The sequence below is a fragment of the Vombatus ursinus genome, unplaced genomic scaffold (genome assembly GCF_900497805.2).
Source record: "Vombatus ursinus unplaced genomic scaffold, bare-nosed wombat genome assembly UNPS02014808.1, whole genome shotgun sequence".
In the NCBI taxonomy this organism is placed as follows: Eukaryota; Metazoa; Chordata; class Mammalia; order Diprotodontia; family Vombatidae; genus Vombatus; species Vombatus ursinus.
Window position 1 is genome coordinate 1,981,325 of NW_020954586.1, and position 23,641 is coordinate 2,004,965.

General features: G+C 53.9%; 1 protein-coding gene across 6 annotated transcripts in view; it reads right to left on the bottom strand.

Moving 5' to 3' along the window:
* Positions 1–1,652: 1,652 nt before the first annotated feature.
* Positions 1,653–23,641, bottom strand: part of DGKD (diacylglycerol kinase delta) — a 128,246-nt gene continuing 106,257 nt past the window's right edge. For 5 of the 6 annotated variants that reach the window (XM_027875288.1, XM_027875292.1, XM_027875289.1 and 2 more), the window contains 13 exons: positions 21,882–21,978; positions 21,234–21,344; positions 17,096–17,192; positions 16,193–16,300; positions 15,277–15,390; positions 13,885–14,019; positions 12,788–12,939; positions 12,143–12,254; positions 11,961–12,053; positions 10,594–10,713; positions 10,014–10,143; positions 8,692–8,822; positions 1,653–8,209 (listed from right to left, as the gene is read on the bottom strand). In XM_027875288.1, coding sequence (XP_027731089.1) covers positions 8,120–8,209; positions 8,692–8,822; positions 10,014–10,143; positions 10,594–10,713; positions 11,961–12,053; positions 12,143–12,254; positions 12,788–12,939; positions 13,885–14,019; positions 15,277–15,390; positions 16,193–16,300; positions 17,096–17,192; positions 21,234–21,344; positions 21,882–21,978 — 1,490 coding nt within the window. In that variant the 3' untranslated portion in view covers positions 1,653–8,119. Of the gene's footprint in view, positions 8,210–8,691; positions 8,823–10,013; positions 10,144–10,593; positions 10,714–11,960; positions 12,054–12,142; positions 12,255–12,787; positions 12,940–13,884; positions 14,020–15,276; positions 15,391–16,192; positions 16,301–17,095; positions 17,193–21,233; positions 21,345–21,881; positions 21,979–23,641 lie in introns of those variants that run through there. The other variant, XM_027875293.1, reaches the window with a different exon arrangement.

Consider the following 23,641-nt stretch of genomic DNA (forward strand, 5'->3'; position numbering starts at 1 on the left):
GGGGGGGGGGGGGGGGGGGGGGGGGGGGGGGGGGGGGGAGAGGGGGGGGAGAGAGGGGAGAGAGAGGGGAGAGAGGAGAGGAAGAGAGAGATCTGTTAGGCCCCAGAAGTCAGAGTCCAGCCTCCGTCATGGGGAGGAGATGCAGCCTTCCAGGGAACATTCAGCATCCGGAGTGCCCTTGGTGGGCCCTGAGCTCCTCTACAAGGGGGTTGAATCTGAGCAGGCCTATGGACCCAAAAGGGCTTGAGCTGCTGGGTGTGAGAAGGGCTCACGGGGCATGGTCTACGCCGCTCGGCTTTATTCCTGTTCTTCTAGAGTTTTGAATTGTCCTCCACCCCCACTCCTGACTGAATTCCACTGACCTGCAGCAGGTGGTGTTTTCCGTGGGTAGGTGCTGAGTCTACGGGGAGTCATTTACCAAAGCTAAAGCTGTAGACCCAAGGGGCGAGCCCTGAGACCTACAAGAGGTGCCAGGCTTGGGGAGGAAGGGACGGGGAAGCAAGGGACAGGGAGAAAGCCGCTTCCCTCCCGAGCCCGTCCGCTGCCAGACCCAGCCATCATTTCTCCCGTTCATCCCCTTCTCTCTGCTCACGCAGCCTCCCCCCACTTCAGGCCCTTGTCACCTTTTGCCTGCACTGCTCCTGTGGCCTCCTGACGGGTCTCCCTGGCGTTGCTCATGGCAGAGGGCAGCGATGCCCAGGCTACTGCCCTACTCTGAGAAACACCAGGACTTCCTTTGGGTCCAATGACATGAGGTAAACTCCCCCCACGCCCCAGCAGCTGAGGATTCCTGCCTCCTCTCGGCTCGTCTCCTGCCTCCACACTTTAGGTCCTGGTTGTCTCCCCCGCCCCCATGCCTGGAAGGCGCTTGCTCCTTATTGCTGCCACAGTTTCTCTCTTCCTTCAAGTGCAGTGCCAATGCCACCTTCTCCAGGAAGCCTTCCATGATCCCCCCCTTCCCCAGCTCCTTTGTCCTGATTTTGGATATATTTGTTCCGTGCAGACTCGGTCTACACATTGTCTGTTCTCCTTCGGCCACGAAGCCCATCGGAACCCTTGGCAGGGAATGGCCTCCTCTAACACTGTTTCACAAATTCGAATTTCAACAGAAGCAGTGAGGTGGCAGAGCAGATGGAGGTCTGGGCTTGAAATGTGGCCTCACACACTCATGTGCTAGTCCATTGACATCTCTCAACTTGTTACCTCATTTGTAAAATGGGGACACATGAAGCCCCATCCTCACAGGGTGTCAAACACTGTGGAGACCTTGGTATAGTCCCAGATTCAGCCACCATCACATCGTTAGCCATGACTGAGAAGCAGGCCTCAGACCTGGGTTCGAGTCCTACCGCAGGCCCACTCGAGGTAGCCAAGATCGTGGGTGACCGGGAAGGGCCGAGTTTGCTCCCGGAGGCACTCGGCTCCGGTCCCTGTCCTCCCCGCCCCAGCGGATGAGGTCTGGGCAACCTTGGGTTTCGGCCATGGCCTTCTGGCGCTTGCTACCCAGCAAGGCTCCTGTGCGGCCCGTCTGTCCTCCCCCCGCCTGGTGCTGAAAAACCAGCGTGGGTTCAGAGGGGAGGGCTCTGCACGACCCATCCCGAGGCGCTTCCCTTGGCAAAGGGCCTGGCAATGACAAGGACTCAGGCAGTGAGTGGAGGGTGGAAAACAAGCTTCCTTTATATACAAGACCAACTTATTTACAACAACCAGATGTGAACTATGTACATTAAAATACAAGAGGCATTTGTTTCCATGGTAATCACTATATAAATTAAGATAATAAATATGAGGAGGAGGGTCCCATCCTAAGGCACGAAACCTCGGCTCTAAGACCAGGACCCCGCGTTACCTCCGTCCCTCGGGCAGGACCCCCGCGCACTGCAGCGGGGACTCCAGAGGAACAGCCACGGCCAGCCTCCCTGCTCCTCAGGACCGGGGCGACAGAGTCCGTCGTCACCCATGTGCAAGAACAGTGACATGACAACGTCCTGAACAGCATCAGCCCGTGGGCTGCTGCTGACTTCTTCGGGAGACAGTCTGTTTACAGTACACACACTTGTTTAAAAAAGAAAACCACACAACTTTACGTAAACAATCTTTGTTTTTGTTTTTTTTTTTTACCACGGATAATACACATTTTAAAATAATACTTTCACCAACAACAGAGAGCAAAGGCTTGTCCTTGGCGCAGGGTGGCGGGGGAGGCTCCTGGCCAGGGTAGCTTCGAGGCAGGCTGGGAAATTCACTAGTGATGGAGCGAAAAGGGGTGTGCGTGGAAGGGGGCGTCCTTGCTGTTGGAGCCTGCAGCCTCCTGTCTGTATCCCATCCGTAGGAATTCTCAAATTTGGGGAGCTTGGGAAGATCTAGGAGGGAAGAGGGGGCCCCCTCTGCGCATCCTGCCTGTCTGGACCCCATGTGGCCGGGGCCGCTGGGCAGCACTGCCCTGGGCCTATTTCTGTATCTGCACGATGACCTTAGGGTTAGCTCATTGGATCTGAGGTGGTCAGATGACGAGGCCTCATATAGGGGAGCCGCAGCACGTCCCAGACAGTCCTCAGATGGCGGGTGCTGGAGGCCCCCCCCCCGCCCAGTCAATGTGGTTGGCGGGCACAGAGGAGCCTCCGCGCCAACTATCAGAACCTCGGAGGGCAGCTGGTCCGACTGGCACCCACTTACGGGTCCCTTCTAGAATACGCCCCCCCCCCAGCTTTTGCTGGAAGAGCCCACCTCTCCTTTCGAAGGTCTCTGACAACCTCTGTGTCTGTGCAGGCTCCAGCATGCCCTGGTTGTGTTACCCTAGGAAAGTCACCTAAGCCCTCTTAGCTTGTTTTCTTATCTGTAAAATGGGGGCGTTTCTACCAAGCCTGACCTCATGGGGACGTGGGCAGTGATCTGCAAACTTTAGAACCTTAGTGACCCACGGACACTTCTTTCACCCTAATTCTGGTTTTCTTGGGAAGAGACTCCATGGGCTCCTTCCTGACCCAATCCCTTCGAAACTTAAGAAACTCTCCTCCCTGAAGCCCCTCTGGCTGAGTCTCGTGGCCACGTCGTCCTACGCTTGCTCTACAGGCTGGAACACTGGTGGGGAGGGCAGGGCCGCACTTTTCTGCCCGAGATGGAGGATGATGGTCAGCCATTCTCCACCAATGTTCATCTGCCATGGGCCTAGACCCTGCGGCTCCTACCACCTGACCCCCAGTTCAGAGATAAGGAACCAAAGCCTCCCAGTGGGCCTGTGACCAGATCCTGAATCCCTTGCCCCCCATTCCTATCCCAATCCTGATCTTTCCCTTCCATCATCGTCCGTCTGTGACAGTCATTCAACGGGTTCTCCTGCACATGGGCCTCCTGGGCTGCCTTCCTCCTCCATCCCCGGGAAACCTCGCCAGGTCTTCTCTGGGTCCCCGCCGAGGGCCTGCTCTCTCTGCTGTACCCCCATCTCTGCCATCTACAACCTAGGCGACGGAGCCAGGACAGAATCTGTGTAGCTCAGGGGTAGCTGCACTCCTGAGGAAGCCCGGAGCTAGGCCCCCAAATCCTAAAAGAGCACGGCTCTTGATCAGGGATAGTGGGAAAAAGAGAAGGGGAATTGGCAGAGGATGTCAAATGTCCAGATTTTCAGGAAGGGAAGGAAGAAGTAGACTGCATTATCCTAGGTAAGCAAGTCTGCCGTCACCTCGAAGCGCAGAGTGACAGGTCAGCACCCAGAGGAGGAAGCCCTCGAGATTCAGCATCTCAGGTGGAGCTGCCCCGAGGGGCTGCGATCTGCATAAGCAAAGGGATGGCCCACACTGACCACGCTCAATTCCTCAACGGGACCCTCCAGACAAGGCGATGAGTGAGAGCCAGAATGGGGTCCAGAGACAGGAGGGAGGGTGTCAGGGCAGAGAGGTGTCCATCCACTGTGGAAAGGCTCAGCAAACTCTAGCACATCAACATGGTGGAACATCAGTGCTCCGCAGGAAATGACGACTATGGAGAATTCAGAGAAGCCTGGGAAGATTTAGATGAACGGATTCAGAGTGAGGTGAGTGGACCCAAGCAGAGACACAACAATAATGTGAATTGAAATAACAAAAAACTGAAATGAAACTCAAGGTAATTCTAATGACCGAGTCTGGCTCAAGGGAAGAGATGGGAACATGCAGGTCCCTCGATGGGACACAGCAAACACTACCGGACTCAGTCGACGGGTTGGCTAATTTTGCGGAACTGCTTCATAATTCTAATGGCCAAGCTCGGCCACGGAGAAGATGAGAATGTGGGGAGCCGTGGGCACGGAATGCTGAATAAACCGTTTCTGTAAACGTCTGTTGTAAGAGAAAGTGTGCTGGGCAGCAGTTGGGGACATCCAGAAATGAACGGGATGTCCAAACAAAATGGATCAATGATTAAAAAAAAAAAGACGCCTGAAATACTGAGTGTTTTGAAGAGCCAGAGAACAAGCTAGGCCTGGCCAACAAAGGCCCGGTTTTGGGCAGGGACAAGAGACTGGGGGTAGATTAAGGAAGCCCCAAAGACCCCACATCCGACCTCACACTTGGGCCAAGATGGAAAGATGAGGACTGCAGAAAAGCTGCGGGAACGGTCTGGCTTTCAAGAAGGGCCAAAGGGCCCTACCCGGGGATGATGAGCATGTGGGATGAAGGCAGCCAAGGCATGCCAAGGATCAGGTCCACAGACAACACAAAGCTGGAAGGGACAGTTAACAGGAATGTGTCGGCTGAGCTGCAGCGTGCCTGGAAGAGGAGACTCGAGAGGAGTTGCCAGTAACTAGAACAAAGGGGATCAGATCTGCTCCGCCGGGCTCCAGAAGGCAGAGCCAGGAGCAATGGGATGGCCAAGCAGGCTTCTGCCTCCCAGGAAGAACCATTTCCTAATAATCCGCCAAATGCAGGCCTCCCATACACTGTTCCTTCTCGTGGCAGGCGAACTCCCCGACTGGACTCAGCTAAGCTTGGGTCTAGTCACGGTCCTGGGGCTCATCTGGACCTGGAAGGAAGTCCTTTGTTGCCAACATTCCCCATCACTGATGGGAGGAACGAAGCCGTAATGAAGACATCCGATTCCGTCTCTATTGGGAAATGTCAACAGCAGAAAATTGAGATCTGCTCAGAACTGGAAAATCTCATTTTGTTTTAGTTTTTATTTTTAAATTTCCTGTGTGGTCCCACAAGGGTGGTCAAGCCGACCTGGAGACGCCCATGTGCAAAGTGACCACAATGTAGGCTACGCAAGGGGAGAGAACCAAGGGAGCCGGCCAAGCCACGGACTAGACAGTTGGCACACCCGCCTGCTGGTCAAGAGCCCCCTGATGCTGACCGGGACTGCTAAGAAAGGGCCCGTCTCTGCTTCCGCTGCCTCCTTCTGCCACATCTCAGCTCACTAAAGAAATGGCATGATGATGTCCGGCAGGGTATAATGAGGCCACGACTGTGCCCCAGCCAACCACTGCTTTGGACGCTGAAAGGTAAAGAAGGATGTCTGTTTACTTAGGACTCCTGAGCAGACGGCTTATGTGTCATAGGACCAGGACCTTAGACACCCCGGTGAGGAAACTGAGGCACAGAGAACCCAAGTGGCTCACCCAGAATTGCAGAATGGGCAAGCTTCTGCGGTAGCATTCAGACCCGGGTCCTCCTGGGTTCTAGGCACACTGTCTACTCCAAAGCCATGGTGCCTCTTTTGGGTGGGTTTCCAAGTTTTACCTTAATTAGCCACAGCAGGCTAAAAAAACTTCTCTGTTAAATTCAATTCTGCTTTCAGTATCAATAGAGAAAAGTTCCCATTTAAAGAACTTTCTTCAGGTCATTCTAGTAGGCAGGCAGCGCCAGCATCACTGCCCCACTCCTTTCCAGGAGGTGACCATTATAGGAAAGCCTAGTGGTCGGGGCACCTGCGACGAATGCTCTGGCAAAGAGGGTAGAACCACTCTCCCGTCTGAGGTGGGAGCAGAGCTGCAATGTCACCCATGGGCAGCACAGCGTGCCTGGTACCACATTGGAATCTCTGCAAAATATTAGACATTACTGAACGAAATCAGACATTTTCCAAAACTTTTATGTTGGTAACTTGGTCTAATTTTAGATACTGTAGGTCTGGACCAGCAGAGGACTGAGAATTCTGGGCTCAAGATGCTGAGCTGGATCAGGAGGCTGGGGTCTGGGATTCTGCCACTACTCATCCCTGCTGCCCACGTCAGTCATGCTTTGTGGCAGTCTATCCAGAAGGCCGTGTGTGTGTGTGTGTGTGTGTGTGTGTGTGTGTGTGTGTGTGAGTGTGACGGTATGCGTGTGGCTCTGTGTGTCTGCGTGGGTGGGTGTTTGGGGAGGGGAGGTGGTGCTTGGGAAAGCCCAGCACAGGATTCTAATCCAATGATGACAGCCCTTTCGGAGGCAAATGCCCCCGCTGAATGGCAACAGATGCCAGAGCACTCCCTCTGCACTCCAGACCTGGGGAGGAGTGAAACATTTCCAGGGAAGCGCTGGACTGGTGTGTGAAGACAGAACCTGGGCAGGAGGGACGGACTCTGCCCTCAGGGGGCCAGGGCTGGTGGGCCTGCCTTCCATTCCATGGGCAGGCTTTAGGATCGTGAGGTACCAAGCCCACTCACCAGCCTAGGGCAGTATGGCCTCAGTTTCCTTCTCTGTAAAATGAGGGGTTGGGTGTCTACCAGGGGTGCCTAACCTGTGGCCTGTCAAAGTTATGAAATATTTTGGTGACTGTCTATCCATATAGTTGGCTCCTCTGAAATCCTTTGTTTCCTGCTGTTTGCACTCAGAGCCAGGCTTCTGAGACGGGGTGCACAGGTGTCCCCAGATGCTTCCTGGAGGGGTCCAGGACCCCAAAATGCTTCAAGTTCGATGGAATCGGATATCCTAGAAACACGAGATCCCGATGCCCGACCACCCCACACGCAGCTCAACTCTCCTCACTCGCTGTGGCTTCTGGTCACTTCTGCTCCTTAATTTTCTCAACAGCAGTCACGGCACTGTTCGTTACTGATTTGTGATGATCAGGTAAGGCGGGATTCAGTGAAGAGGCGAGTGTGGATGTGATCTCTCCAGCCTCTGCTCCCGTCGACCTCGTCGGCTCCGTGAGGACGGGGACAGTTTGGTCTTTGGGCCCCCAGCCCCCCACACGACACCCCCTGCATGGCACACGGCTGCCACTTAATAAATATCGCTGGAATAGAACTGATTTGTGACCCTCCTGAGAGTGAGATCTCCTGAAAGATGACGGAGGCAAGGAACCACAGTGATGGGGCGAACGAACAGGTGGCCAGGCACACGCTCCTCTTCTGGTTTCTGTGCCCATTAAAATGGTCGAGAGAGAAAGAGCATAGCGCCTTCAGCTTACGAGAGGGCCCCGCGCCTCCTTCTCGAGGGGGTCGGCGCTGCCAAGCAAGCCTGCTAGAGGCGGGGCGGGGCGTTTCCCTCGTTGACATGAGGTGCATTCATTCCGATCCCACGGGAACGGAGGGCAACCGTGTTCTCCTGACTCTCTACAAACACGCTTGGCTGGAGAAGGATTTCTGGGCTGGAGAGCTTGCGAAGGTCGGGGGGCTCTGCTGGCAGGGGGAGGAGCAGTGAGGATGGTTTCTGAGAGGCCCCGGGACAGAGACGGAGAGCCCATCTTCTCCTCCTGGCTGCAACACGGGTAAAGCGGGGACAATCACGCTGGATCCTCTGGGGAGGGGTCACAGGAACAGCCGCAAAGCCGTGAAGCCCTGCGGCGGGCTTGGGGAGGGGCTGCGGGAGGCTGCTGCTTTTCTGCTGGGCAGAGCTGGGCTCGCACACGGGATGAGACCTCAGGCGTCCCCGGCAGCCGTGAGCTCTGCCCGCTGCAGAGGCTCTCGCGGCTATGAGGATGCCTGGCCTCTGTTTGGAAGGTAGCTGTGTTGCTGTGGTTTAAGACCTGCCCGGGGGCCGGAGGGGAGCACTTGGAAGTGTCCTCCAACCACTGGGCGGGCCAGGGTCCTCCTGATGAGCTGTACCCACGTGGAAGAGAGTAGCACCATGATGTAAGCTCTGCTAGCTGCCCTGCCCGGGAAGGCCCCTGTGGCGGACGCTTCAGTGGGGGGAGGAGGGGCAGGCGCATGCTGTGAAGATGCTGGCTAGGCCTCGCTGGTGGGAGTGCTCCGGCTCAGCCCCCTGATTCCGTGGAGGATCCTCTTCATGTGGCCCACTTTGGTCACCCCGAGGTCCTGAAAGCCAAAAGGAAAGCCCACCATGGAGACCGGGGAGAGCAGCCCCAGGCCCAGCCCGGCACTGTCGGGCCGCCTCGGCCGGTCCCCCGGGGCTCACCGAGGAACAGGACAGGAGGAGAGCATGTAAAGAATGACAACCACGCTGTCGGCCAGGCCGTCACGAGTGCCCCCCCACCGCCCCAGACCTCCCTGTGCTGGGCCCCAGGCCCACGCTGGGCAGCACCGTGTGGCCAGGAGGCTCTGGCCCAGTCACCCTCACCCACCTGGGCTGCTCCAGCCCCCAGTCCCCACCCCCGTCACCAGGGCACCGGCCCAGCTTCCTCGCACTCTGGGCCCTTTTCAGGCACGCTGATTTCTCCTGCCTAGACTGGATGCTCCTCGAGGGCTAAGCCTGGGCCCTGACCAAAAGCCCAACGTGTAACCTGCACGCCCTGTGGACAGAGTCAGGCTCCCCTGAGACATGAACAAGGGCAAAGTACCTTGAGGTCCCTCCGCTCGAGCTGCAGGAGCTCGGGGCCCCGGATGTCGTGGCGGATGAAGATATCTCTATACTCACAAAGACTGAGGTGCTCAAGCCAGGCCGCGACCTCCTCTGTGCCCCAGACGTGAACTGTCAGACGGAAAAGCGAGAGGGAGCTGAGAGCCGAGAGGAAGCCGAGAGAGAACGCGCCCAAGGTCTCAGGAGGAAACGAGGGGAGCCCAGTGCCCGCCACCCAGCACCAAGATCATCGATTGGGGGGCGTCTGAGAGGCGAGGTAAGACCCCCTCCAAAGGGGGCACCTGCTTGCAAACGTAGTCAGTCCTTGGCTTCCTGACTACCCTCCTCGACCCAAGAAGGAAGAAGCCGCCATCGTGTCCAGAACCTAGGCCGCGGCTTCCACGCCAATTCTCACTGATGGAGGATGTGGTACTTTCAGGCCCACGACCATATTTTATTTTCTTTTAAAGAGACTTCATCCAAAGGGTGGAGGTGGTCTATACAGGACACCTTTAATTATTTCATCACGACAGGAACACATGGCTCAAACGCAAGCGGACCAGAATTTGCTCGGCCTTTCTGGGGGGTTACTAGACCCAACTCAGAGTGGCGCTCAGCAGCACAGAGGTCGTGGTTAACGACGCATCTGCCAGAAGGACTGACTATGCTCACTCGCACAACCTCGGGCTCTGGACGAATATTTTAGAAGAGAAAATCAGACAGGCCCCAATCTGGGGGAGGAGCAGCCCCTCGCTCTGATTTCTGGGAACAAAGGAGAGCGTTTTCCTGAGAGAAAGATGGCGGCAGCCCCAAGCCCAAAGCAGAGGCAAACTCTGAGGCTGGGATGCACCCAGGGCACATGACCAGGGCCAAATGAACTGTGCAATGGGGAGGCCTCCTGGGCCAGTCTGTCATTTTTCTCTCAATGGGATCTGTGTTCCAGGTGCACCCACCCTGTGGATGCGGATTGATTGGGGAGGCATTTGATCAGAGGGAGATCATCGATCCCCACAGAGGAAGCAGGAGCAGCAGGGGCCTGGAGGATGCTCGCGGACCTGCGCCCCAGAGTCACTGTGGTCTCCGAGGTTGCCAAGGGCACCTCCTCTCCCCCCCACCCGGGCAGACAACGGTCGAAGCTCGGAGGCCTCTTCCCAATTGGTCAGGGCCGGGGCAGCGCCCCTTGGACGGCGCACACGGGGCAATCTATGGGATCTCAAGCCTAGAAACGAAATGTTAGAGAGAAAGGTCCGGCCAGTGGGGGTGGGGAGAGACGGGCCCCCCAGGTGGCAGGGAGCGAGCGCGTGCCTGCGGAGGGCTAGCTACCAGGGAGGCCGGTGCCGCTGCCGCCGCCGCGCATTTCTTTGTTCTTGCTGCTTTTCTCCTTTTTGAATTTGGTCACCAGGCGAAATTTGCCGCTGCGGCCGCGTTTGTTGAAGTCCAGCGTCGTGGGATTCTAGGGGATGAGAGCAGACAAAGGGGGTGTCGGGGTGACTGGCAACCAGCAGGCTGCCCGGGCAGGGCAGTGCCCACCACACCGTACGTACCTCGTCCTCACTAGACAGAGGGAATGTGGCGTGACTGGCGGCAGCTGCTGGGGAGGGCAGCGCCCACCACACCGTGAGTGCCTCGTCCTCACTAGACAGAGGGTGTGTTGGGGTGACTGGGACGCCTGCCCGGCCGCTGGGGGGGGCAGCGCCCACCACATCATATGTACCCACTGTACGTTAAGTACCTTGCCCTCACTAAACAGAGGGAGTGTTGGGGTGACTGGCGGCAGCTGCTGGGGAGGGCAGCGCCCACCACACCGTGGGTGCCTCGTCCTCACTAGACAGAGGGTGTGTTGGGGTGACTGGCAGGCCCGCCCGGCTGCTGGGGGGGGCAACGCCCACCACAGCGTACGTACCTCATCGTCACTGGGCTCCATGAGCTGCCACAGCCAGGGAATGTCGGCCAGCCTTCTCAGCTGGAGGTCCATGTCCGCCAGGGCTGCCCCGAGCTGCTCCTTGTGGGGTGGCTCCAGCTGCTGCACCGTGCCAGAGAGAAGAAAGGATGGGCCCGTTAGCTCTGGGGCCCAAGGGGCCCCATGGGCCAAGCCCATGAGTCTGGGCTGGCAGGATGCCAGTGTGGTTCTTTCTCATACTTGTTCTTCCGCCTAAGAAGTAAAAGGAATGGGTGCAAGGCCACACCCAGCGTCTTCCTTTGGGGTCTGCTCGGTGACCAAAGCCCTCCTCACTCTGGGTCTTGTTTCAAATCACAGCTGGGAATGGGCCCAGATGGTCTAGAAAATGACTAGGAACGAGGCCGCCAAAGGCTCTCCTGGACCCGCAGAGATGCCTCCACGAGGTCTCTGCCCCAAAGAGGAAAACAACCCTGTGGGCATAAATATTTGGAGCCACGATTTCTGGGGGGGCGAAGGGCTGCCTGCATGGGGAGGGGGCTATGATGCTGAAGAAAGGACAAAGGGCATGGTTTCAGAGAAATCTGGGAAGACCTGTGTGAGCCGATGCAGAGGGACGGGGGCAGAACCAGCAAGACAAGCACAGCGCTGGCCCGCAGAGCCCGAGATGCAGGACGAGGCCAACGGGAATTTCCTTGGCCTCCTTAGTCAGACTGGGTAGGAGGGTTTGCCTTTTTCTTTTTATTCAGTTGGGAGATGGGGAGGAAATAGAAAGAAAATTAATGACGGCTAAGCCAAAAGAATAATACGTATAAAAATTTTGAAAAACAACTGCTGAGTCATTGGCGTGGGCTGGGGCGTCCCCTCTGGGGTGGGGGGGCACAGCGACACCGGGAAGCAGTGCCGCATTTTGGGGGCAGACTCTGGGTAGGAGCCGCAGGCCCCTGGGGCCCCACCAGCATCCTGGCCCTGGTGCCCGTTCTTCCGACCCGACATGAACAGCCGCGGCGGCAATGTGAGGACCACCTAATTCTCAACAAGGAACCAATGGCCTCTTGTCCTGGCTGTTCACAGGACTGAGAAAGTGAAATTATTTCAGCATCCTCAGGGAATACACCATCACCCCCAATGCCGTGGGCTTCTAGGCCCCCAAGCCCTGTCCAGACGAGATTTCATCGGAGCTTTGCCACTGGGTCAACACCGAGGGCATCATCACCCCCACTCTACAGGCGAAGAAACCAAAGCTCAGAGATCAGGTGACTTGTCTAGGGTCACACCGCTAATCAAGCGGAGGCGAGACGCCAGCCTGCTTTGTCTTCCTGATTCTGGGCCCGGCCGCCACACGAGCCCCCCCCCCCCCCCCCGCCACATACCAGGGCCATCTTCCCAGTCAGCAGCAGCTCGGTCTCATTATGGAGGGCGCGGATGTTGTTTACCATCTCCACGACAAAAGTGCAGTTCAGTCCCTGGAAAGGAGGAAAACACCGTGAGGGGCCTGGGGGCGGGTCTGAGGGGCCGTGGTGGAGCAGGCCGGGGCGCGGGAGCAAGGACCTACCTCGGCGGCCTTAGATTTCCCATAGACTCTGTTGAGTGACTTGGAGCTGGCATTGACGGCGTGGGCCAGCTCCTGCTCCATGTCTGGGCACGACTGAGCTATTTCCCGGATGCTAAAGAGAGAGACACAGGCACCCCGTGAGATCTGCGTGGGGCACCCCTGGGGGCCAAGCGGAGCGCTGGGAGCTTGGAGGCCTGGGTCACGGCAGCTCAGGCTCCTCTCTGGGCTCGTTCTGTCTTCCCTGGGCCCAAACGGGGATCCCTGCATCTGTGGGAACCCCAAGTGGAGACCTTCAGGAATGGGGGTGAAGGGCAACAAGGGACAACCCTGGGGACAATCTCATTCAGCGCAAACGGGCCCAGGGGCGTGTCTCCCACACCTTACGCATCCTGGGCCTGCCCCTTCCCCAAGAGCAAAGACGGGCCAGTTTTTTATTTTCATCCTTATTAATCCAGTTTAGGAAATATCCCTGCGCAAGAGACGTTCTGGCCAGGACCAATACAGCAGAGGAGGAGGAAGGGGACGGCTGTGTCTCAGGGCCGGCCGGCCAGCCAGCTGGCCTGCCTGCCTGCCTGTGAGGAGCACGGAGGCAGTGTTGGAGCCCAGCCCCCAGGAGGAGGGGGAGGGGGAGCGAGCAAAAGCCACCTGTGGATGAGGGCCCCTGCTGCCTGGCCAAACTGGTGCATCTGTGTGGACTCCTCTCCAGACGTGATCTCGGGGTGCAGGGAGAAGGAGGGCGGGCGTGAGAGCTCACATTTCTGCTTATCTTCCCAGGATTTTAGGGTGCTTTCAAATGCCTAGAATGCAAGGGAAGCGGGTGCCATCCCACTGCCCTCCCAGCCGTTTCTGGACAAGACGAGCACGTCTCTTAATGTCAGCGTCCTTGAGGACCCGTGACCTGGGCTGTTCTGTCAGGGAGAGCTCGAGACACATTTCCCATCCTTCCCACCCCTCTGCCTTCTTCTCTCCACACCAGCCCCTTCTGGAGGCACGATCAAACTCGCCCTTCACTGTTCCTGAATGGGGTGTCCCCTCCTCACCTACAAGCCTAGGTACCAGCCCTATACCCTTCCACTCTTCAAATGTAAGCTCCTGGAGGGCAGGGCTGTCTCTGCTTTGCTTAGCACAAAGTCAGTACCAAACACTTTCTACTCCCTCTCTAAAGTGTGACGCTCACACCTGGAAAAGGGTGACGGAGCTGAGGCCTGAGGTGAAACGGTGGAAATGATCTTGGAGGTTCCTGGCCTGGTCCCCTCCTCCCCTCTTTTTTGCCTGAAAAAACTCTAGAACAAATGCTTCCACCACACTGGCAAAGAGGGTGAAGTCTGACTGAGGCCAGTGGTCTGCTGCTTGGACTTTCCACGGGTCACCTTTCTATCAGGATCGTGCCAGGCACAAAGCCCAGTGCTACCACGCCCCCTCAGGTCTAAGAGCTCACAGGAGGCTGGGGGGCGGGGCGAGCCGGGCCAGGCATCGGGGGCTGGCCTCCATTTCCTGACCTCCAGGCTCTGGCCACCAGCTTACACTACAGGAAGACTTTAGGGGAGTACAAGAACCCATGAGGAAGGTAAAAGATCCTCCCCTGGGGGTGGGCTGGGGGGCAACCTCTTCTAGGGTGAGGAAAGCAGAGAGGAGCTTGCCAGACCCCTCCCACCTCGGAGGTCAGCCCTTGATCCCTGGGGGACAGCAGCGTCCGTGGTGAAGCCTGAGAGAAGATTCCAGTTGGAAGACGCCAGCCTTACCCGATCCCTGGTCAGAGTCTGCGCCCGGTTCTTGTGGACAATTTGGATGTAGCCGGGGGGCTGGATCCAGGCCTCTCCATCCACCTGTACTGGGACGCCCTCATCGCCCAGGATGGCGATTTTCACAGTCCGACACTAGGGAAGACAGCAGACCCTACTGATGACCCGCGCACCCGGCCATGGACAGGAAGCTGGCGAGGGCTCCCCCTTCCCTTGGGCTCCCCCGAAGGGTCCTGGCTGATATTGCCTGGCTACAGCCTTCTTGTCCTCTTCTGCGTCTCCAACGGCAAAGGTCAGGTGGGCAGGGACCCTGGCGGGGAGGGACATGAATTCCACCCCGGAGGTCCTGCTACTTCTGCTGACCCTCTGGTCACTCCAGGGCACTGATTTCAGGCCCTGGGGACCACGGCTTACGTGGCTGGTCATCACGTGCATCCCCTCCACCACCTCCTCTTTCCTCCAAAGTGCTGAATGGCACTTATTTACGTTTTAAATTAAGATGGAATTCATGTGTGTTTTGCTTTTAAAAATGTTTCAAAACTGAGGCAACCCTTGAGAAAACTGGAGACACTCTTGTATTAAAAACCAAACCAAACCAAAGAAGCCCTCCCAGGACCCCACAGGTTGGGGAATCAGCACGATGACGGAGGCCGCGATGCCCCAGGGGCCGCTAGCACTGCCCTAGAATGAGGGTGAGTGAAGGTGAAGAGGTGTCTCCCCCTACTGGGATCCTGCCCAATGAAAACAAGTCCTGGGCTGGGGGGAGATCAAGGCAGAAGGCCAGGCATCACAGGACCCAAGCTCGCTGGGCACCCAGGCTCGCAGACCTCGAGCTGGAAGGGACTGACCTCAGGGGCCCAAAGCCACAGAGGCAGGACGTCCAAGCTGGACACTGCTCCTCCCCTTTGCCCCCAGCACACCCGCTGTCAGCTTGTCTCCATGGGCAGTGACAGGCAAGGCCCAAGACAGAGGCCACTCCACTGACCCCTAGTGTCAGCCCCAATTTGGGGGGAGGGTTTCCAAGCCTCCAAAGGCCAAACCAGACATAGTAATGGGTAGCAGCAGCTGCCGCCCCCAGCCTGGGAGCCCTGGGCCCTGCGTTTCAAGCCTGGCCTTGCCACTGGACCGTCCCAGGGCTGGCTCTCAGGATCTCTGCGGGATCACTCGTGATCCCGGTCTGGCCGCTGGTATGTACGGCAGGGGGTGGGGGTGGGGGGAAGCACTGATCCCTAACATTTTATGGTCCTGCTTGATCAGTCTCACTGCTCACTTTACAAAATGACTTTTTTTTTTCTTTATTGGATGTTGGACTTTGACACAAACAATAAAATGTATTTATCTCTTTACTGAAAAAACACGTGCTTCCCTCAAACAGGATTCTGGCATGATTACCTGGGCAATCCGGTGGTGCTGCAAATTAATGACGCGGGAGACAGCCATCTGCATGCTGCCAAAGACGGCCACCACTTCCAAGACCTTGTCATCAAAGGACGGGGCTGTGAATGTCTGAAAGGGAGGCCAAAGCTGCAGTGCGTGGCCAGCCAGTGCCTCCTTGGGCAAGGCTGCTTGCTCTTCCCACTTCTCCCAGTGACCAGAGGGCTTCGGGGCGTGTGGAGGTAATGAGGCCACTACTGCGAGGAAGGGACATTGGAAGTAAGGGGCAGCAGTAGGGAGGCGTGTGGCTCTGTCCCCTTTAAGGGGACGCTGCCCTGCAGAGGCTGAAAGAAGCCCACAGAGCTCATCACAATTCCTGCATCAAGAAGCCCTGGTTCAGCTCCTCCAGGGTATGTGGGGCCAGGAAGGAGCTGGGGAAGACAGGTCCAGCCCAGGCCCACGGCTCTTCCAGGCCAGGACGTCGTGAGAACCAACTGGACAAGACGAATGCCTCAGTGGCCCCGTGATGTCAGGGGAGGGCCCAGGGGGACTGTCCTGCTCATCTGGGGCAGTGGGGGAGGGGCCAGCACGAGCTGTGACTTAATAAAGGCTAAGCATATTGAATGGAGGGGGGGAGCTCCAGGCATTGGGAGCCCTGAGATCTGGAGTGGGTGGAGCAGATGCCAAGGATGGCAAGTGGTTGGTGAGGGAGTAGAGGCAGATGGAGGGGGTGGCAAGGCCAAGGGAAGGCTTTCTTAAGGGGAGGGAGGTATTGGGGTGGGGGTAAGCCAGGGACAAGGAAGAGGCTGAAGATGCAGGGGGGAGGGAGCACAGGTGAAGAGGGAAGCCTGGGAGAAGGGGATTGAGAAGAGAAGCGTCTCTGGCTTTGGCCAGGAGCCCCCCAGGTGCTTCTGACGGAGCCAGCCCCACTTACGTCATCTTCCTTGGTACCTCCCCAGAAGTTGGTGCCTCCGGCATAGCTGGGGATGTTGAGGACAGCAATACCTTGAAGGCTGGGCAGCGGGATGGGACGCCCGTCGCACTGAGCCAAGTGGAGGGAGAGAGGACAGAAAGAAAGGCCAAATCAGACTGCCATGGCGGGATTGAGGCCTGGGAGGCTGCTGGGCCCCACGAGGGCCCCCAGGGTCCGGCTATCAGACAGACAACCAGAGCAGGCGGGGGAGGGGGCTGTAGTGCCCTGAGGTCAGCACCAGCCTCCTCCTGCCAGAAGCAAGGACTCTGCTTCCTTACATCAGTCAACGAACGGGCACTGACAGAGCACTGACAGCGGGCCTAGGAAGGCACAGGGGGGACCCCAGACATCGGAACGCAGAAGCAGACGCAGCCTCGAGACAAAGTATCTAAAGCACGGAGTGAATAAACACAACTAGGGACAAAGCAGTGAGACTCCAGCAAGGTGGGGAAGGAGGCAAGAGGCAGCTAAGGAGGGAGACCAGCCCAGGCACAGGAGCCCAGCCAAGGAGCAGAGACCAACGGCCGGGCCCCCCCACGGCTCTTTAAAAGCCAGAGAAGACTGTTTTATTCCAGAGGCCCGCAACAGGAAGCCTCTGGAGAGCAGTGAACAAGGAAGTGCCAAGGTCAGATCCCTAGGGCTGATGGACTGAAGGGAGAGGAGCCCAGTGAGGGGGCGAGCGGTGCTGAGGCCCCAGCCTGAGTGTGGAGAAGGGCCCAGATTACGTCCTCTGCATCGCGGATGCGGGTGTACCAGAGAGGCACGGGGAGGGTGGGAGTGGCTGCGGGAAGCCCATCACCCCATGTTAAGTCAAGGGATGTCCCCCTGGGATGAGCAGGCCAGGGTCAGGAGCTTCCTTCTCACCTCCAGCAAGACCTTCTGCTCCAAGTTTCTGTAGGTGCGATGCAGTAATTCCTTTGTCCCCAGAACCCCATACCACATCATGTTCTTGGTACGGCTCCTGAGAAGGGAAAATAAAACAAGAGTGAGCCACGCTTGTGTACCTGTAGACACGCCCACACTGAGTTTCCTATGCCCAAAGCGCCACTGACCACATGCCCACCAGGCTTCCCCGTCAGTTTCCACACACACACTCATGGGGCCCCATCGACTGACTCTGAGGATAGATGGCCAAAGAAGAGGGGCCGAATGTGAGAGGCAGGACCCATCCTGAGCAGAATCCTCCCTCCGCCTCTGGGGATTGAGCACACCTGGTCAGTGAGTCATTCCTGATTTCCAAGGGGAGAAGAGTTTCCAGACAATACCCAAAACCTCAACTTTAATGTTGGATGGGGGCCTTTTTTTCCTTCAGTAAACATTTATTTACCAAACACTTAACTCGGGTGCCAGGCACTGTGCTTAATACTGAGGATACAAAGAAATGAAAATAACCAAACGAACAGGGCCCCTGCCCTCAAGAAGTGCATAGTCTAATGAGAGAGACCAAGTGTAAACAAGTAGGCACAAAAAAGTATGTACCCAGAGTACATGGAAGGTAATCTAAATGGGGAAAGGAATGGCAGCTGGGGGAAGAGCAGCCTGGGAAAGGTTTTTCATTTTCTTAAAATCTGTTATTTATTGATTTTTAAACATTCTTTCCTTTTTAAATTTTGAGTTCCAAATATTCTCCTTTGCTCCCATCTCACCCCTTCCCATTGAGAAGGCAAACAATTTATCAATTATACATGTGAAATCATGCAAAACATATTTCCATATTACCCATACTGTAAAAAAAAAATTTAAAAAGTGAGAAAATTATACTTTCAATTTGCATTCAGAATTCATCTATTCTCTCTCTGAAGGTAGAAAGCAATTTTACCATGAGTCTTTTGGAATTGTCTTAGATCATTGTATTGATCAGAGGAGCCAAATCATTCACAGTTGATAATCGTTACAATATTGCCGTCTCTACGCACACTGACCTCCTGATTCTTCTCACTTCATTTTCGGTCTTGCCATGTTTTTTTCTGAAACTACTTTCCTTGTCATTTCTTATAGCACAGTAGTATACCATCACAATCATGTACCAAAACTTGTTCAGCCATTCCCCAATTAATGGGCATCCCCTCAACTTCCAGTTCTTTGCCACCACAAAAAGAGCCATTGTAAATATTTTTGTACATATAGGTCCTTTTCCATTGCTCTCTTTGGGATATAGTATTGCTGGGTATGCACTGTTTCATGGCCCTTTGGGCGGCATAGCTACAAATTATTCTCCAGAATGGTTGAACCAGTTCACTACTCCACCAACAATTCATTAATGTAGTTCTTCTTAGGAGTTACATATATTACTTTCCCATATAAGAATGTAAACAGTTTACCTTTACTGAGTCCTTATAATTTCTCTTTTATTTCTACCTTTTTATGCTTCTCTTGAATCTTGTGTTTGAATGTCAAACTTTCTATTCAGCTCTGGTCTTTCCAACAGAAATGCTTGTAAATCCTGTTTCATTAAATACTCATTTTTCCGCCTGACGGATTACACTCAGTTTTGCCAGGTAGATGATTCTTGGTTGTAATCCTACCTCCTTTGCTCTCTGGACTATCATATTCCAAAGCTCCCCCTCTTTAATGTGAAAGCTGCTAAACTTTGTGTGATCCTGACTGTGCCTCTGACCTGTTTCTTTTTGGCTATTTACAATATTTTCTCCCTGACTTGAGGAGTGCTAGAATTTGGCTATCATGCTTCTGGGCATTCTTTCAATTTCCATTTTATGCTCTGGGCCTAAGATATCAGGGAAGTTTTCCGTGACAATTTCTTGATATATGTCTAGGCTCCTTTTTAAAAATCATGGTTCTCAGGTAGTCCAATAATTCTTAAATTGTCTCTCCTTGCTCTATTTTCTAGGTCAGTTGTTTTCCCAATGAGACAGATATTTCATATTTTCTTCTATTTCTTTTTCATTCTTTTGACTTTGTTTCATTGTTTCTTGATGTCTTCTAATGTCATTTGCTTCCACTTGCCCAAATCTAATTTTGAAGGAATTATTTCCTTCATTGCGCTTTTGCACCTCTTTTTCCATTTGGCCAATTCTGCTTTTTATAAGTACTTTTTTTTTGGCTAGGCAATGGGGTTAAGTGACTTGCCCAGGGTCACACAGCTAGTAAATGTTATGTGTCTGAGGCTGGATTTGAACTCAGGTCCTCCTAACTCCAGGGCCAATGCTCTATCCACTCGCCACCTAGCTGCTCCTCAATTCTACTTTTTAAGGAGTTCTTGTCTTCAGTGAATTTTTATATCTCTTTTACCATTAGGCCACTTCTGTTTTTTAAGATGTTATTTTCTTCAGTGTTTTTTTTTTTTTTTTTTGGTGCCTCTTTTACCAAACTGTTAATTCTCTTTTCGTGATTTTCTTGCATCACTCTCACCTCTTTCTTGACCTCTCCCAGGAATTCTTGCTGGGCATTTTCCTTTGAGGTTGCGCTCTGGTGTCTTCCTCTGAGTTTGTGTCTTGGTCTTTCCTGCCACTGTAGTAACTTTGATAGTCAAGCTCTTTTTTGTTGTCGGCTCATTTTCCAGCCTGTTTCTTCACTTTGAACTTTATGTTAAAATTAGGCTCTTCTCATCTGGAGGTGGGAAGGCACTGCTCTAAGCTTCAGGCTTTCTCGTGCTGCTGTTTTCAGATCTAGTTTTCTGTGCTTCCAAGATGGTGGGATCTAGGGAGAAGTATGGTCACTGCTCTCCTGGTCTGTGCACTGGTCTTTAGCCAGGAAGGTCCCTGCTCCTTTGTGACTGATCCCCAGAGCTCCTCTCGGCCCTGAAACTGTGACACAGAACTGTGGAGAGGCAACAGAGTTGCCAATCAGTGCCAGCTGCACCCAGGGCAGGTCCCCTGTAATTTGTGGCCACCTTCAAGGCCCACAGCTGACGCTCCAGGCGAGCTCTGGGCCTGTGCCCACCCTGATGTCACAGGCCTCTCTTGCAGATCTCCTAAGTTGTCTAATGCTGGAAAAATGTCTCCCTGACCTTTCATTGGTGCTGCCACTCCAAAATTTGACTTGAGGCAGTATTTTAAAGTGGTTTGGAGGGGAATGTTGGGAGAGTTCTGGGTCTTGGCCTGTACTCCGCCATCTTGGCTCCCCAGGCCTTTCTTTCTAAAATGACAATGGGGTAACCAGTGGGGAATGAAGGGGACCCATCAGTCTCCATCCAACACCAAACACCCGGCCACCTTCTCAAAGACAAGTGTAGACAAGACAGCAAGGCTCCATCTACAGTAAATGTGGTGGGATAAACTTAAGCAGGCAGACCTCTCAATGCTCGAGGTCACGTGTTTCATTTTTATTCACATTCTTACTTGCTCATCACAAGACATGCTCTGAACTAGACCCAATTTCTTTGGATCAGGGCCAGTTAGCATGGATATATTGAAACTGTACCTCATACCTACAGACTCTACAACAAACACCTTTGGAAGTAGAGAAGATGCAACATTTTGTCTGAAGTGGGTGGAAGAGTGGGGGTGGTGGGCTGTATAAAGAGCCTTGCCCAGCACCTAGGTGGTACATGGGGGAGAGTGCTGGATTCTAATTCAAATCTAAACTTAAAGATATATTAAAACTTTGGGGACATAGAGTCCCTTTTGGCTCCAAATGCTCTGTTGGCACAAAAACAGTGTGGGCATGAGGAAGACCTAGATTCAGTCCTGCCTCTGAGCCTTACTGGTAAGATCTGGGCCTCATTCTCCATGTCTTTAAAAGGGACTTTTAAAGGGACCTTGGTACCGCCCTCAAAGTTGCTGAGAGGGAAGAACCCTGTAAAACCTCCCTGGGTCAGGATATGTCACTACTGTTATCCTAAATGAGAAGTAACTACTCTGATGAGTTTCCCAGGGTCATCAGCTTGCACATCCTGCCTGTAGCAGGCACTCAAACGCCCATGAATTTGATTTGATTTGTTCTAACATACCTTTGCCCTGGAAAAAAAAAAAAAGCTGCTCCAGCAGCACTTGGGTTCTGGGGCTGCCCACAGAATGTGGCTACACAAGGGACTCTCACCTACCTGCATTTTTCTGGGTGCTCATCACGCTTGTTATTGAAATCCAGGGAGATCTTTGCATCAAGCCCAATTCCAAAATAGTTATTCATGACACATTTCTCTGTATAACATTCTCTGTAAAATTTCATTTAAAAACCAATTAAAAACAACTTCCTTTAGCCCTTTTATTTCTGAAGCTCCCAAGGCTCAACCCTAACCCTCCATGACCTCCTAACCCCAGGGCATGACCTCTTCAAGTCCACACATTGACAGACAGGCTTTGCTTCCCAGTGGCTGCCCTAGCTGGTGTGGTCACAGGGCCTCCTCCTCTCTACCTCCCTCCTCCTTTCCACCCAGGATGCTGCTCATTACCTAGGATCTGTCCCTCCTCCTGCCCACTCACCCCAAACACGAACCCTAACCCTAACTGCCAGGGCTGCAGAAATGGGAGCCTTGTTCTGGACATCCTGGGCTGGAGGTCTGTTTTCCATCTCTCCGTTCAAGCCCCTCATAATCTTTAGTACCCAGCACAATGTGCTGGCACTCCTCCTGAGCTGGTATGCAGACCCAGCCACTGAGATCACCGTGGAGTAAAGCAGCTAATTCCTCCAGCCTTTTCTAATGTCTGTCCTATCTCTTTAAGAGTGTCTCCCCATTGCTGCACATACTCACAAGTTTTCTGGTTCAGTGTTAAAGGGATCTGCATTGATTAGCAAACGACTGATAACAGAGCCCCCAGGTAAGGAGCCGGACATCCCAGCCCGGATATCTGTAAGGGAAGGGAAGGGAAGGGAAGAGATGAGCGTCACCAACGCAAAGATGCGTCCCTCCGCGACTGCTGGCCCATCACAATGCTGACATTATATTATGAACATTCTCAGTTTTGGAGCCAAGAATGGGAACAGACATCAGTGAACAAACATGTCTCGACATGGAATGCAAACAGGGATGGTTCTGCAGTGGGACAGACGCCTCTGGCTTAAGGAAGTTCCTGCAAAGACTTTCATGGCGGCGGGGGGGGGGGGGCAGCTAGGTGGCTCAGTGGATAGGGCACCGGCCCTGGAGTCAGGAGGACCTGAGTTCAAATCCGGCCTCAGACACAAACTAACTGTGTGACCCTGGGCAAATCTTAACCCCAACTGCCTTAAAAAAATACTTTCATGGGGATGCGAGGACCCCAAACCTCATGTCCAGGTCTAACATTGTATAATTGTGCAATTCTTACATTTCCAATCAAGCTTTCTTTTTAAAAATACCCATAATTTTCCAAAGACTTCTTGAGTGTTCTGCTTTCCATGGAGAATGTTGGGGAAAGAGTCCATTTTGGGGGATAAATTCTTTCCACTTAAATCCTCAAAGACAATTTGGGAGAACATATGATTTTAGGAGACTCCTCTCTTTTTGTACTTTGAAGGATCCTTGTCTTTGCTGTTCCTCCAGCGGAGGTCATGACCTTCCAGGCTTTCTCATCTCACAAGATTCAAGTGGATGTTCCATGAATCCTGCATGAAGAACCCACCCACTTCATTGGCAACCTCCTCTCAATTCCCCTCCTATTTAGAGAGAAGGCGCCACCATGCCCTGTGGCCGTCTGTCCTGTCTTTCTTGATACGCAGCCCCCCTTCTTTACAGACAGGAGCGTTTCTGATAAAGTCTTTTAGACCCCTTCCTAGTTTACTTATACCTATGTGCACCATTTCCATTTTCCTTTGTATTAGCCACAATTTTGGCTCTTTTGTGATTGTGGTATTGCATGATTCAAAGACATAGAGCACCACCAAGAGAATACTGGTGTTAAAAAGATGGATTTTGTGACCACCAAAAATACTATACAGTTTCTCAAATGTGACTCAGCCCTTTGTCTTCCGCCTCCCTTCCAGGCCCACCTCACTGTCCAAGGTGTATGAACTGACAGATTAATTCAACGCGCTGTCTTGTCTAGCTGCATGCCACAGCTTGGTCAATATGTGTTTTTCATCCAGTTTGTTTTCCCATGTGGATGGTTACACCAATCCTCTTCACACTGTCTGCTTCACAGAGGAGGCTTTCTGGTACTCTGGGATTTGAAGCCATGGTATACATGGTATTTGGAGAACCTCTCACCAACAACAGGGAATAGAAAAGACCTTCCCAGCTTCAATTTTTTTACTCAATGAAGCTACTATACAACCTAAGTCCAATCCTTCAGGGTTCACTGTCACATGATTTGACCTATATAAGTAATACCCTTCTTATTCAGCACTTTTTTGCACCTTCTCCTCTATGTAAGTTGGTTGTAGTTCTGTGACCTTCTTGGCCCTCAAACTCTTCCCTCTCAGTGAGGGCAAGGCCAAGAACCAGGAATGTAGTCCACACCAGCGCAGGCAGGGGACCTTTATGGTGCTGCCACCGTGGTCAGTGACCAGGGATACATAAGGAACACAAAGGACTAC